The sequence below is a fragment of the Gobius niger genome (assembly GCF_951799975.1).
Source record: "Gobius niger genome assembly, chromosome: 17".
Lineage (NCBI taxonomy): Eukaryota > Metazoa > Chordata > Actinopteri > Gobiiformes > Gobiidae > Gobius > Gobius niger.
The window spans coordinates 27,483,095-27,497,278 of NC_136868.1; the positions used below are offsets into that span (position 1 = coordinate 27,483,095).

A 14,184-nucleotide genomic window follows, 5' to 3' on the forward strand; every position below is an offset into this window, starting at 1 on the left:
CAAGAAACATTTAAAAGACGGTAAATCCAAAACAAATAAGGAGAAGCAGCGCAATTATTACGAACGTTACTCACCAGTGACAGATTTAGAGCTCGCCGAAATGTGTTGTTTGTCAGAGAGTGCTCGGCTCGCTGCAGTTCTTCCTTTTCAAAATGTTCACAGGACCCGCCTCTACTTGCATTTGATTGGTTCCGCTCGGGGTTTAAATATGCGCATGCGCAGAGTCAGCTGCTTGTTTTTTAGTCTTTTAGTTTTATTCTATGTCGTTTTTCGCCTTTAGAATAGTGATGCTAATGCTAGTAATAATAATCATAATCATAATCAAATCATAATCATAATAATAATAATAATGGCTTGCACTTCTCGAAGGGGTCAAATTTGGCCCTCCAGTTCAGAACCTCTGGCCCCGAAGATGATTTTTGAGAAATATTATTATGCATATGAGAGTTCAAATACCTAGTCTAAAAATGAGAGAAATAGTGTCAGTATTTCTAAAGTTTCCTGGCAGAACACAGTGATTCTCAACTGGTAGGTCCGGACCAGGAAGTGGGTTGCAGAACTCAAGTGGTACTGAAGCCGTACCACGTGAGTAACACTGATGTAAAACATCAACATTTGCAGGGGGAAAAAAAAGTTCTTTACTTAAGTCAACAATGGTGAGTTTCGGCCCTCGGTGCTTTGGCAATGTTGAAATTTGGCCCTCCACGACGCAAAATTGCCTACCCCTACACTACACTGTAGTCATTATTCATTCAGTCCATACTCAGTTGTAGCCACAGCTGCCCTGGGGTAGACTGGAAGCGAGGCTACCAGTCTTTGCATGGGGCCCCTCCGACCCCCAATAACCACACACTAACCATTTTCTACATGTTTTAGTGGTAGTGGTAGTTAGCGCTCACAACTCTGTGAGCACTAGTTAAAATATGCGGAAAAAGTTGCATTTAAAAACTTGACAACTTTCCATCATTCTTCTGGGAAAGAAAACAGATCGCAGTTACACTTCGCTCTATGAAAAAAATACAGTACTATTATATTTCATGCAAAAACAAATAATTTAGGATACCTTGTGAATCACTTCATCCTTTATTAGTCAGCAATTCCATATTAATATAACATTAAATCCTCTGTTTAAAAACTTTTCAAAATTGCATAATGCGGTCTACCAGTAACGCCCCAAAACTCTGGCTAAAGCAATTATTCAGTGCCATTAGTATTATATACATTAGCCAGACAATTGTATTGAATCTCATACGTTTTCACAAGTTATTAGGTCTTACAGGCAAATTCAGTAAGGCAGGGTGGACAATAACATGTAATATCTCCCGGCAGGTCAAGGAAATAACAATGGTTTACTGCGAGTTAGAAATGCGGAAATAACCCTTCGTTCATGAGGCAAATTATACTGTACACGCCAGATTGACATAACTTTCCCTCATTAAAAGGACTGCAGGCAGGATAACTACATTTATTACAATATAGGAGTTGTCAGTGGCTTCCCTTATGTCTTGGTTTCCCGACAGTGCAGTGAGTGCAGAGACAAAACAGTAACAGGACAATGTGTTCAGGTCCACTTGTTTTTTTGTTGTTTTTTTCGTTTCAGGCATTGCTTCTCTCGTCGATTGTAAGTGTAAAAGTCTCCATGGGGCCTTTGCTCAGAGCTTTGATGTCATCGAGGATTGAGGCTGGGGTCAGAATGTGCGATGAACCTAGAGAAAATAAACAATGCTGTTAATTCTTTAAAATCAAATGCTTTATTGAAACAAAGAAAATACTGCATATACACCAAAAATGGACAAAACATAACAAATAAACTAACAATCCAGACTTTATGTGCACACTGCCTCTTTACAGCAAAGTGAAAAAAAAAAAAATTCTGTACAGGATTCAAACTGACCAATGATGACTTCGCAGGACTTGACTGCCTGAGTGACCTCGTAAGCGCAGCGCATCTCCGAGTGTGTGACGCCTCCGATGATGAAGATGATGAGCCGTGCGCCCCTCCGCTCGTCCTGAGAGCTGGGTTTGTGCTTCTGACGGGCGCTGTTCAGGAAAGGCACACAGATAACGCAGGAAAACACGGGTTATACAATGACTAAGGCCCTTTTCTGAGAGTTGTGCAGTGAGCTAAGGTGACCACCAGAGGGCGGGGTCACGATGCTTCTGCGGTTAGTGGTTACAGGACTCGACTTTCTTCTTTTTATCCCCCTTAACTTGATACACTTTTAACAACTTTGACAACATACATTCATGAATATGCATGTTGTAGCGAGCCACGTTTGAGAATTTTTGCACCTACTAAAAGCATTTATTATGGGGTGGGTTCCAAATTCTTCTCCATGAACTCAGCTTTTAGATTGATATGGATTGGCTTCCAGATGCTTTAAAGCAACAAAAAGTTAAAAATAGTTGAATTGTCTTTTAAACGCTTGACCCACCTGACTGCTCCAGAGCCGTTCCACGCTGCAGGACACTCGGACTGATGAGGCCACTCCCGGGTGTCCAGCTTGTTCTCCACGGCGTCCTGAAACAACAAATCATCCTTTTTTTTTTTTACCAAATTATGCATGAATCACTTTTATTTTCATCCAGACGTATTATGATCCTAATTGTGAGAGTTGTAGTAGGATCCGGTGTTCCGCAAATCTCGAGAGGGCACATCTTTTATTCCACAGCCCACTGGAGTGGCATAAAAGATGAGTGTTCTGCGCGATAAGGACATGTGATCCCAACCCGGGACGTCCCAGGGGGTAGGCCACTGTATCGGTGAGACTTACATGATGCCCTCCTTCACAAGGAGGAGTGTTTTTTTTCCCCCCTCACCCCTTCATGCTGCTTTCCAAGTGACCCACATGCGCAGACTTCCTTTTTGGTAACACACACGCTCACTTCCCTTTTCCACACATGTCTCAAGTCAAGTCCTTTTGAGTTCTTGGGGATAATGTTACACTGGACTTTCAAGGTTTCTATTGAGAGAGTCAGGGGCTGGACAATGTAGAAAATTTAACAACAATGGCAATAATCCTTGTTTGTGACCTACTTTGAGGGACGTCTCAAAGTCAATATCAGAGAGTGTCAAATAGTTCCAGGTTTTCAGAGGGGATTTTGAATATATTGTTAAGTTTTTTGAATAAGCAATTTAAAGGTTTTTTGCAGTTCAAATAAAAAAATAAAGAGATGGAAAAAAACGGGCCCTAAAGGTTCAAACATCTGTAACGTGCTGTATTTATTTATCTCCAGTCTTTAGCTAATGCTACAGCTGAGTCCCAGAAAGGAAATGAGCATATCTGGTGAATGAATGCGCACGTGAAAGTCATTTCCTGTTAACGTCATAAAAGAAGCATCACAAAGGGAGTTAGGCTTGTTGTTTACTCCCGACAATGAAACAAAGATGTTAAAGGAGAAAACAAGCCAAAAATCTCAACACTGGCCACTGTGTGAAAAAACTAAAATAAATCAACGCTTTCACCTGCCGTGCCCCGTCTTAAATTTCAATATTTTTCACAATAAACTTCTACTTGAAACACTTTAATGAATGTTACTAGTAGAGTAGAGTAGTCATTACAGGATAATAAGCGTCCAATGTCCAAACTAACCTCCATAACGTCTTTAATGACCGGGGTCCACCTCGACAGGTTGTACGTCTGCTCCTGAGATCGATCTCTCCTTGACGATTTGCGGGGGAAGAAACTCGGCTGCACAGACCACAGCATCAATCTGGATTTAGTTTAAGATAAAAATCACCACCTTAGAGTCACTTTAGTTCACGCGTTCACGTACGACAGTAATGATGGGAACGCCCAGCTGCTTCCAGTTCAGAATGTATTCCCTTTGGTCTTCGATCTTCACGTGTTGGATGAGTTTGCTTAGGTTTTCCTCCGTTGTCCCTGGGGCCGCAACAAATAATATACAATCAGGTCAGCGGTGCACGGCCTGAAAGAAATCATCTGCGAGGAAGTTTAACCAGCGTTACCATTAAGGCTGAAGATGTACAACAGCACAGCTCGGATTTTGTCGGGAATGCTGTATGGATGGAGCAGCACAGGAAGCAACGTGCGCATCGGGTCCTTCACTTTGACCCCGTCCACGTCCGAGCCCACAGCCAGGTCCTGTCCCAAAGAAACAGACCGGCATTAGGGAACACATTAGGGAGTCACACATGTCTGAGAGCACCCGCAGGGACACACCTGTTCGGCTTTGCACAGTCTCTCCACGTTGTTGGAGTAGTGCTTCATGCAGTCCTCAGCCAACTGGAGATGCACCGTTTTCTACAGCGAGCAAGCGCACATCAGCACACGAAGTTTCAAAACAGCTGCCCAGTTACAAATAAACAGTAGCTTTGTAGCACCAGTGATTTTGTAGTGAATATATCCACACAAGTAAATAGAAGTGGCGGATTGTGTTAAAAATCACACATAAACCAGGAAATCTACATAAGAAGAAATAAGAATATTGGTAAAGTAAAGTGAACTACCAGAGTGCCACAGTTATTGCTGTTTTTTGAGATAAAACAACAACTAAGTTAATGAAGACTAAACCTACGGCTAAATCTTAGATTTTTATGTGAATTAATAATAACAAAATATTAAGAGTGAAAAGAACACGTTCTAGGCTCCTGAAGCTATAAGCTGAAAAGTGAACTCCAAAACCCAGGGAGAAAGTCAGGTCCATTGCTGGGTTGCAGGTGACATCACAGCGTTCTAAAGGTCTATAATATTATATAGAGGAAAAATCATTTTGTTTTTGAGGACATTTTTGGCCTTGTACAGAGAGATCATGGACCCAGTGACTGATATTAATGATGATTTTTTAATTCACATATTTTCTTTTTAGCTACGACTTGTGATAGTGTAATGCTGTTAATAGGAAAAACTGGCTCCTGCCCCCCGTTGGGTCCGATGACATCATCATATTCTAGAACCTGCAACCCAGCAATAGTATATTTGCTAAAAGGTCTCAGTGCAATACAATTTCAATACAATGTAAGACATTTTTTGCTTAAGAAAATTATTTTGACAGGTTTATGATATTATGTTAATTAAAACTAGGAAACTATTATATTACAACAATTAAATCCTTACTTAAAAGGGACTATATGGAGTTTAAAAATGTTAACACTAAGTATTTCTCTCCCCTACATGTTCCAGCCATGGCCTAATGTGTAGAATGAGCTCAGACCTGTTCCCCACAACTGCCTCTAAAATCCTGCACTGTCCCTCACAACGGTGTTACTTCGGGTCCGAAGCTCCGTCACGCACAAACTTAATATAGAGCCTGCAGTTACGTGTAAGACCTGAGGTGGCAGTAGCGGGTATTGAATGACCAACTTGCATCTCATCCCTTTAAAATTAAATCTTATGTCCAAAGACTTAAAGCAAACCCAAAATTAGCACTATCGCTCCATGGTAATAATGAAGCAAAAAATACTAATAAATGTAGAAAAAGTTACCTCGGACATCTGTTTTCGAAATGCAGGCATCTTCTTCATCATTTGGGACAAATTACTGATTGTAATCTGGAGAATAAAAGAATAAAAATATATAATGCACTTTCCTACCACTTGAACAATTTCACTAAGTCAATGTAATTGTCTATACCTTTGCATCTGGCTGCTTGTTCTTGCTGGCAGATATTTCTTTTACCAACTTAGGAATTTCCCTTTTGAACAAAGCACAATAGTCATGAAAAACATGGCTCTTTAAACAAATGTTTTTAAGTGTGGGTGCTGTGAACTTACTCAGTGACCTCTGCAATGTGTCTGTGCCGTAGTTTGACCCACAGCATGTCGTCCTCGTTCAGAAGAGCCTGTTTCTCAGCTCCATTATTGGCTTTATACCTACCAGAATAACATGAAGTGAATCAGCTACAATAGTCTATGCTTTACGTCATAACATTATAAAGAGCCAATAGTTTTATTATACCGAGATGAAGAAAACTGTCAAAATGCATGTGTTGTAGCCTGATGTATAGTTACTATCTCTGAATACCATTTGCACAAAACACTGGAACAAACTTTATGTTCTGTAAGTGAAAATGAACTGCCCTCAAAATGCTGTGAACACATTAGTATTATCCATCAGTACTCACTAAAATAATGCACAAGTTTAGAAGTAAGAAAAGTTAAAGCAAGTTGCAGAAAGGCAGAAATGCTCACACAAGCTGGTAATAATACATATTTCTTCCTTTACTTGTATGTGTCTTCGTTGATCTCGATGAGGTCGTAGGCCATGGCCTGGTAGGTCAGTTCATGTAGAATGGGACTGACCGGATCAAACCCTCGGTCCACAATCAACAGCTGGGCCTGAGTCTTTCCCTGTAGAGACACATGAAGCTTGGAAAATTATTTTTGCTGCATCCGCCGTACGGAAATATTTCAAATCAAACAAATGTTGGAAATGGGAAAAGCCCCATTTTGTCCTAATCTGATGCAATCCCAATACACGCCATCCATACAACGACGTCATCTCTTACAATTGTACAGTCCTTTCATGACAATCCAATCCACTATTTATATGGTGCGTTTCATAAACAATGTAATGTTATGTAGTTTCCAGGAAGCCCAGCGTGGCTCTTTATTGCCCTTTTACATAAGATATGCCTGGTCTCCTGAGGGGAAGATACCGTCTGTTTGTGATGTCAGCAGTGACTTAAGACACTTCACCTTTCTCTTCCCACCGTTGTCCAGCTCGTAATGTACGGACAGTTTGTCATCCACCAGCTTCGCAAGGGTCAGTGCATGCTCCATGTTGCCGTCCCTAGTTTAAAGCAGAAGGAACATTCAACAATATTCAGAAATTCATGCCAAGAAACAATCGTGACAATAAAATATTTCGTTTCTAGCCTTTAAGACAGAGGATGTCTCAGGTTTAATGTGTTTTGGGAAACAAGATGAGCTGTCGCTCAGGGGCTGGAGCGTCTGTAAAGTGAGAGCGTCAGCATTGTGAGACTTACTTCTTGTATCTGACCCCTGGGTACTCGTCCAACGTGGCGCACAGAGTAACGAGTTGGTCTGCCAGCGTCTCCAGTGTCTTCCTTCTGTCCTGACTGTGGGAGCTGTAGATGCTTTGGAAAGCCCCAGGGTTGTCAAATGTGTAAACCTAAACAGACAGGAAAAGAAAATAATGGTTTTATTTAGTAAGTTTCTTTTCTTTGCAAATCAAGATAATACTGTCTAAAGCCTCGTGTACATTGCACTGTTTTGGCTGTCTCTGATGAAAGTTCCCGTGGTGAGGCTAAAGAATTCAATGCTGGGTCTAATAGTAAGTAGGGTCGCAAATTTCTGGAAATTTTCCGGGAACCTTCAATGGCTTGGAAAAACTGTCAAAACATGATATTTTTGTTGAATAAACAACTGGTGAACTATTAACTATTCATAAATGTTTATGGGTTTGAATTTGAGTGATGTCACCCCCCAACCCGTACAAGAAGTGGAACAACTATATCATCAAAACTTAACACAGCTTTCCTAAACCTACATCCTGATTAATCCTCTTTCTAGTAAGTGGTGGGACATACGTCAAAGTTTTATATGAGGATTTTGTTTGATCACACTGTGATTTGTTAAATTCACCTTCCCTAAGTCAGATCATGACCAACGCCTGTATCTGACACAGAGCTGCATTAAAGGGGCTAGATGCAAGTTAGCCATTTTATACTCACTACTGTCACCTCAGGTCAAATGTGTAACTGCAGCTTCTATATAAAGTTCATGCATGAGGGCACTTCAGACCGAATTAACACCTTTTTGAGTGACAGAGCAGGATTTTAGAGGCAGTTGTGGTGAACAGGTCTGGCCTCATTCTACACATTAGGACATTGTTGGAACATGTAGGGGGACGAAAATACTTAATTTTAACATTTTAAACTCTGTATAGTCCCTTTAAACAAAACAGACCTAAGTTATAGACTTTTAAAACAATAGAATATTGTAATACTGTTCACACTTGGTGAACAAACATGGAATTATTCCATTTCCAAAAGCTCTTCTTTGTATTGGCCCCACACCTAAAACTCTGTCCTCTTCAGACCCCGGTGTCAGAAATCGCAAAAATGATTCTTTGACACGTTTTGTCTCTGCTGTGATAGATGTTTCAGTGTATTACCATCAAATCAAATTTGTATGCGTCATTTTATATTGGTCTGTAAAGAAGCAACCTTCAGTTGTGTTCATTCCCGGAAAATTCCCATGGAAAATTTCCCACGTTGAAAATTCACAGAATTTTGCAACCCTATTAGCAAGACGATGATGAAAGATAGAACTGTTTACAACCAACAATAAGCTGTGAAACATTTCTATACAAGTGTTGAATATTCTGGAAAGTTGAACTGTAGGTCTGCTTCATGTCGCTGTCAGCTAATAACAATTGTAGTGTGCATCCCACTAAAAAAGTATTCACACCCTCATCAAGTCAATGGTTTCAAAAGTAAAAGCAAAGAGCCATATTACAAAGACTTAATAAAAAGGGGAAACAACCCGTGTCAGAAAGATAAAGGGGAAGCACTCACTTGAGCTTCTTGGGGCAGGAAAGAAATGTTGATTTCTTTACAAACTCTGATGTACTTTCCACAGGAGAGCTTCATGTTGTTGAACAAGTCATCAGGGCAGTCTATGAAAAGGACAAGCTTATTTTAGAGCCACGTCAAACTTTTAGATGTCCTTTTCAGCTTTCATATCGAGTTCACTTACAATCTGTAAAATAAACATAAGCTGATTTATATTTGGGTTTGGACTTGAAGTCTTGGATAAAGGCCTCCACGCACTGTTAACAAGCAACAGAAATGTGTTAAAAAACGGTGACCAAATTCAGAAAAGAATGGACCGGAGAAACTAACCTTGGATGTTGGAGTCATGAAATAGATGGCCTTCATTTCCAAAACAGGCTCGCGGCTTTTATACAAGTCCTCCACAACTAAAACAAATAGCTGAATGTCAAACGGCACAAAACTAAAAGTGATTATTTTTCAACATGTTTACAACATACTGGTGATTTTCTCTGCCATTAAGTCTGACATTTTGCAGCATGACGACAGAAGTTTGGTTGTGAACGGGTCCAGGATCAAGATCTGAGAACAAGGTATTTGGTTAGTAGTTAACGATAATTAATATGTTACATGTATGCATATAAAGAATGTTTTGCAAACTACCTTCCATATTTCAGACTTTCTGCAGTCTGCTATTATTGTTTCTTGAATTCCTGAGAAGTATGAGCACAAAGTTCGTAAATACATAGCATTCTCTTTATGCCACAGCGTTTTGATGCATTGAGAAAAGGCCTAATGACAGGAGTATAACAATTATCATGCAAAACCATATGCTAACAACAGAAATACAAAACGAAACCTGGTGACAATGTATCTCTCAGAAAATAAGAATAAATGACCGTAAATACACATTCAGGCAAATGTAAATATAAAATGTAAAAAGTGTTAAAAAAGCAAAAATAAAAATAGTAGTAGCCACCATTTGTTTTGCTAGTAGGTGCGGCTAAAGGAAACATTGACCTCATTGTTGTCGCACGTTAATGGTTACTTTCTAAACTACATATAAGATACAAGAGGCATCAATATGGAAATACACAGCTCCTCATTCACACAGACACTGTTGACATCGACTATATTGCCATTAAAAGCTGTATTTACAAAACGGTGGGGAAACTTTAAGAATGACACTTGACACACACCCATGCTTTAGCTCACAACACTGCGGAATTGTGCATCAAAGTTACGTAAAACGTGCAGCAGCGGACGCATGGGTTGATCATTGAAATAAACAAACGCTGGTAGGTTAAACTTACTTTTCCAAACTGTTTTCTTCAGCCCGTGATCCAAACTCGATGCCATTTTGTTTTTCTTTTTCTTCTGCGCCTCTTCCGGTTCGGCGTGGCTGACCACTGACGTTTGTGACGTCAGAAGTCAGCGACAGACCTTTTGTAGTTTTCTAAAGCCTTGCTGCGAGGTCGTCAATAAAGGTAAACATTTGACACATCTAGAGGAATTAACAGTTTGTATCATTATTTTCCGGATAAAGCACATAACAACTTATTTAATTATTGATACTTTAATTATTGAAATAAAACACATGGATTTGGTCTCATTAAGGATCTCCAGAACTTGGATGTTGTCTAGTACCAAGCTCTAAAAATCTGTTGTGGAGCAAAGTTGCCGTCCCTGTTTCTTCTGCTGTCCCTCCGTGGGTTTTGAGGGAGCCTAATGTGGACTGTTGGGAAATGAATGATTTAATAGTTGTATTGTAAATGGGTATATTTTAAGGATATACTGACCATTTGGTAATGTACACTAATGCCTCCAGGACCAGTAACAACATAGCAGCCCAGTGTGTGGAGTAAGTTAGATCAAGGGCTACAAGACTGTAAAACATTAATTCAGTTTAAAACTCTTTTCAAGAAATCAATTATCAAAAAAACATGTTGAGAATGGATGCTAAGGATGCAAAATTAAAATTAATATGATGGAGCTTTTTTTCTTTTTGTGACAAACCGAAAACAAAAAATGTATAACTGCATGCATAAGACATTGGCAGCTTTTCTGTTTTTTATTTGTAAATACACTGGGATAGGCGCAATAAGCTTTAGCTTCTGCCTATTCCATTTCAGACTCAACATATAAATGTTTCCTCTCTTTATCTGTTAAATGTTTAAATGTCTGAATAAAATAAATCCCAATCTGAATCTGAAGAAAATGCATTTGTAAAAGAGGTGATTGCGTCTGATTGCTTGAGGACGTGGGAGTGGATTAACATCTCACTGCATGGACCATCAATCACCTCATGGACCGACCACAGTATGTGCGGCTGCGCAGCTGTGAGTCTGAGGTGATCGTCTGGAGTACCGGTCGGTCATCCTAGACTTTGTGGACTGGTGTGAGCGCAACCACCTGTGTTTGAACATCAGTAAGACAAAGGAGATGGTGATCGACTTCAGGAGGAAGACACTACCGCACACACCGCTGAACATCCAGGGGGAGGACATTGAGGAGGTGGACAGTTTCAAGTACCTGGGTGTTCACCTCAACAATAAACTGGACTGGTCCCACAACACCAACACCCTGTACAAGAAGGGCCAAAGTCGCCTCCACCTTCTGAGGAGACTGAGGTCCTTCGGAGTGAGCAGGCCTCTGCTCAGGACTTTTTATGACTCTGTGGTGGCCTCTGCTCTCCACTACGCTGCTGTGTGCTGGGCCCCGGGCAGCACAGAGCGGGACAAGAACAAACAAACAAGCTGGTCAGGAGGGCCAGCTCCGTCCTGGGCTGCCCCCTGGACTCTGTGGAGGAGGTGAGGGACAGGAGGGTATTAGCCAAGCTCACCTCCATCATGGACAACACCTCCCACCCACTGCACGGGACTGTAGAGGAGCTGAGCAGCTCTCTCAGTGGAAGACTGAGACATCCTCAGTGCAAGAAGGAGCGCTACCACAAAGCCTTCATCCCCACTGCTGTTGGACTGTACAACAAGACTGTAAAGTAACATGTGTAATAACCCCTGTATTTAAATCACTTACCTGCATCACTTTATCAACCACTTGCATGATGTAAATCTGCACAGCTAATACTGACTTTAACACTTTTTGTCACAGTCTGTTACTTAATTATTTACTGTTTACTTTTGTCCCCACAAAGTCCTTGTACATAAGACACCACTATTTTACTATTTAATTGTTTTTTGATTATTTTTCTCACATTTTCTTCCGATTTGCACACCCTAAGTGTTTCTAAGAGCTGAATGTAGCAAGTAAATCTCTCCATTGTGAGATCAATAAAGGCTATCTGGTCTTATCTAATCTCATCTTTTCTTATCTTATCTTAGTGCTTATCTTAGTGCTCTAACCAGTGTAAGGAATTTGCAGTCAGATTCAAGGCAGGATGTAGCAGAATAAAAGGGTTAGGAAGACAAGTGGCGCTCCTGTGGGTACCTGCGCTTATAGTGGAAGGGAACGAATTGGCAGACGGGTATGCAAAGCAGGGGGCGAGAAACGAGATTGTAGACCTTCCAGTAGAGTATAGTAAAGCTGCAATTAAAAGTATTGTTAAAATGAGGGTGGAAGAGTTATGGCAGAACAGTTGGGATCAGGGTGGGAAAGCTTGCTTTTTCTATAATTCTATCCAGTCGAAAGTTGGGGAGATGGCGGATGTGGGGGATCTCAACCGAAGGGAGGAGGATGTTACGTTCTGCACTAAGGCAATATTACAAGGGTGCTTGTGGATACTGATGAAGAAGGCAGTGTTGAGGTTTCTTAAGAGAACAGATTTATTTATTAGGATTTAGTGTGGGTAGACTTCCCGCCCCCCACTCTTCCGGGAGGTGGCGGTAATCTAAAAGTTGTTGGCCAACCGCCATTAAACAACATAAGAAGAAGAAAAAGATCTCATTAGGCTGACACAGCTACATGCAGAACTATGTTACAGTTTTATCATGAAAAGCGTTATTATTCTCTTTTAGTACACATTTGAATAAGAATGTAAGTCTTACCCTACAAATATTGTGAAATATCAAGGGTATCTTACCGTAGGAGAAAAACAATGCAAAATTGTAATTCATGAGGTGCCACCGGTAACAGGTTAGCAAAGAAACAGATTACATGCTTTTAATTATTAACATGAAATGTGCTTGGTGTATGTTTTGAGTTTAAAGGGGTCCCATGAGTACAAAGAAGATGGTGCCTGTCGGGTGTGCTGAAGAAGCCTGATGCAGCTTGGGTCCAATTAGCCTACCTTACAATTTCCTGGAACATCACCACGACAGTAATAGTCAAAGTCTTCACAGATAAGTGCATTGGTAAACAGTCTTTTTTATCGTTTAAAGCCACACTGCGTAGCATTTTACCCAATAAAAAAATATAGAAATACAAGCAAATACGAGTGACTTTGATGTGAGCGGCTCAGCTCTACTAAGACATGACTGTAACTTTACCAGGAGTGGGTACGTCTCCAGCTCGTTTCCATGGAGATGTGACAAAAGGCAATATGAGATTTAAACAGGTTTGGTTGTCATGCTAATCAATTCTTTAATTACCCACTGCATTGTGTGTGTGTGTGTGTGTGTGTGTGTGTGTGTGTGCGTGTGTGTGTGTGTGTGTGCGTGTGCGTGTGCGTGTGCGTGTGCGTGTGCGTGTGCGTGTGCGTGTGCGTGTGCGTGTGTGTGTGCGTGTGCGTGTGCGTGTGTGAGAAACTGGGTAGTTTCCCACCTCAAAGGCAAACTCGAAAGTTTTTAGTCGAAACTAGAGACAATAAGATTGGCCTACGGAAAAGTGATGCAAGTAATCAGAAGAAGAAGCAAAACACTTGAATAACTTCAGGGTTGAAATGTGGAGATGAGTTTTGAAAAAGCCCCTTTCTGCCACCAACCCTGGAAGCAGTGCACTGACTCCGGTTACTCACTGGGTTCATATACAATATCTGCAGCCTTTAGCCACTGCAGTACCTGCCTGCAGGTGCATCTTGCTTGACTGCTTGATTTTGATTGGACATATGTCTCATGGAGGCGGGGCCAGAAGGACATATTTTAAGTCACAAAAGAGACATTTTGTCAGAAAAACAGCAAGAACAAAACCGAAGTCTAGCATTTACAGGAAAATTGAATGAGAGAGACGAGGAAAATGGGTCTGAAGTGGGTCGTGGTGCTTTTCTTGTTGGACATCAGTATACAGGTACATTACAGACTTAATTGCTTTCAACCAAAATATTGTTATTGTGAAAATTCTATGGTCTTTTTGAAGAATGACCTAAATCTTTCTTTCTAATGGTCTTTGCAGAGTGCAGCTGCAAATACAGGTACGCAACGCTGTTTTTGCCAATCACACATTGTAGGGAAGAGAAACTTTTAAAAGTCATATATCTGAAGAATTTTACTTCAAATGGCAACATATTCATCTAGACCCTTTTCAGTCTTTATCAATTTCTTCTCTTTTGTTACTGTTGTTGCACGCATTCTGTTTTTTGCACTTCGGAACTGAAGTTCAGGCTTTATTGATGGATACTAAAAGAAGCCTATACTTTGTCTTAAAATTCAGTTGAATAGCACTGTCCCTGAGGCAGGCCACCCCCAGCTTGTGTACGAGGCAACATTTTTGGGGTCCGATACCGATATGAATATATAAAATAGGTGTACAAACTTGTGACCGATTTTCACCACAATGTTTCTCCCCCCCTGAGGCCTAAGTTGTCGGAGGGCT

General features: G+C 40.7%; 1 protein-coding gene across 1 annotated transcript; it reads right to left on the minus strand.

Annotated features, from left to right (window-relative positions):
* Window positions 1-1,594: 1,594 nt before the first annotated feature.
* On the minus strand, window positions 1,595-9,890 carry stxbp3 (syntaxin binding protein 3). The gene is made up of 19 exons (XM_079575429.1): window positions 9,792-9,890; window positions 9,142-9,191; window positions 8,979-9,060; window positions 8,830-8,906; window positions 8,684-8,756; window positions 8,503-8,603; window positions 6,949-7,094; window positions 6,659-6,752; window positions 6,186-6,310; window positions 5,735-5,833; window positions 5,595-5,655; window positions 5,447-5,512; window positions 4,185-4,265; window positions 3,971-4,106; window positions 3,778-3,884; window positions 3,594-3,692; window positions 2,436-2,521; window positions 1,895-2,040; window positions 1,595-1,706 (listed from the first exon to the last, which is right to left on the minus strand). Exons 1-19 carry the CDS (start codon window positions 9,835-9,837, stop codon window positions 1,597-1,599), a joined length of 1,785 nt encoding a protein of 594 aa, XP_079431555.1. The 5' UTR covers window positions 9,838-9,890; the 3' UTR covers window positions 1,595-1,596.
* Window positions 9,891-14,184: the final 4,294 nt, after the last annotated feature.

Excerpts from the sequence above, each read along its gene's own strand:
- stxbp3 (XM_079575429.1), bottom strand. The coding sequence starts at position 9,837 with ATGGCATCGAGTTTGGATCACGGGCTGAAGAAAACAGTTTGGAAAA. Across the intron at positions 6,311-6,658 it reads ACAACGGTGGGAAGAGAAAG|GGAAAGACTCAGGCCCAGCT; the intron begins GTGAAGTGTCTT and ends GTGTCTCTACAG. Across the intron at positions 3,693-3,777 it reads GCGTTCCCATCATTACTGTC|CCGAGTTTCTTCCCCCGCAA; the intron begins GTACGTGAACGC and ends TGGTCTGTGCAG.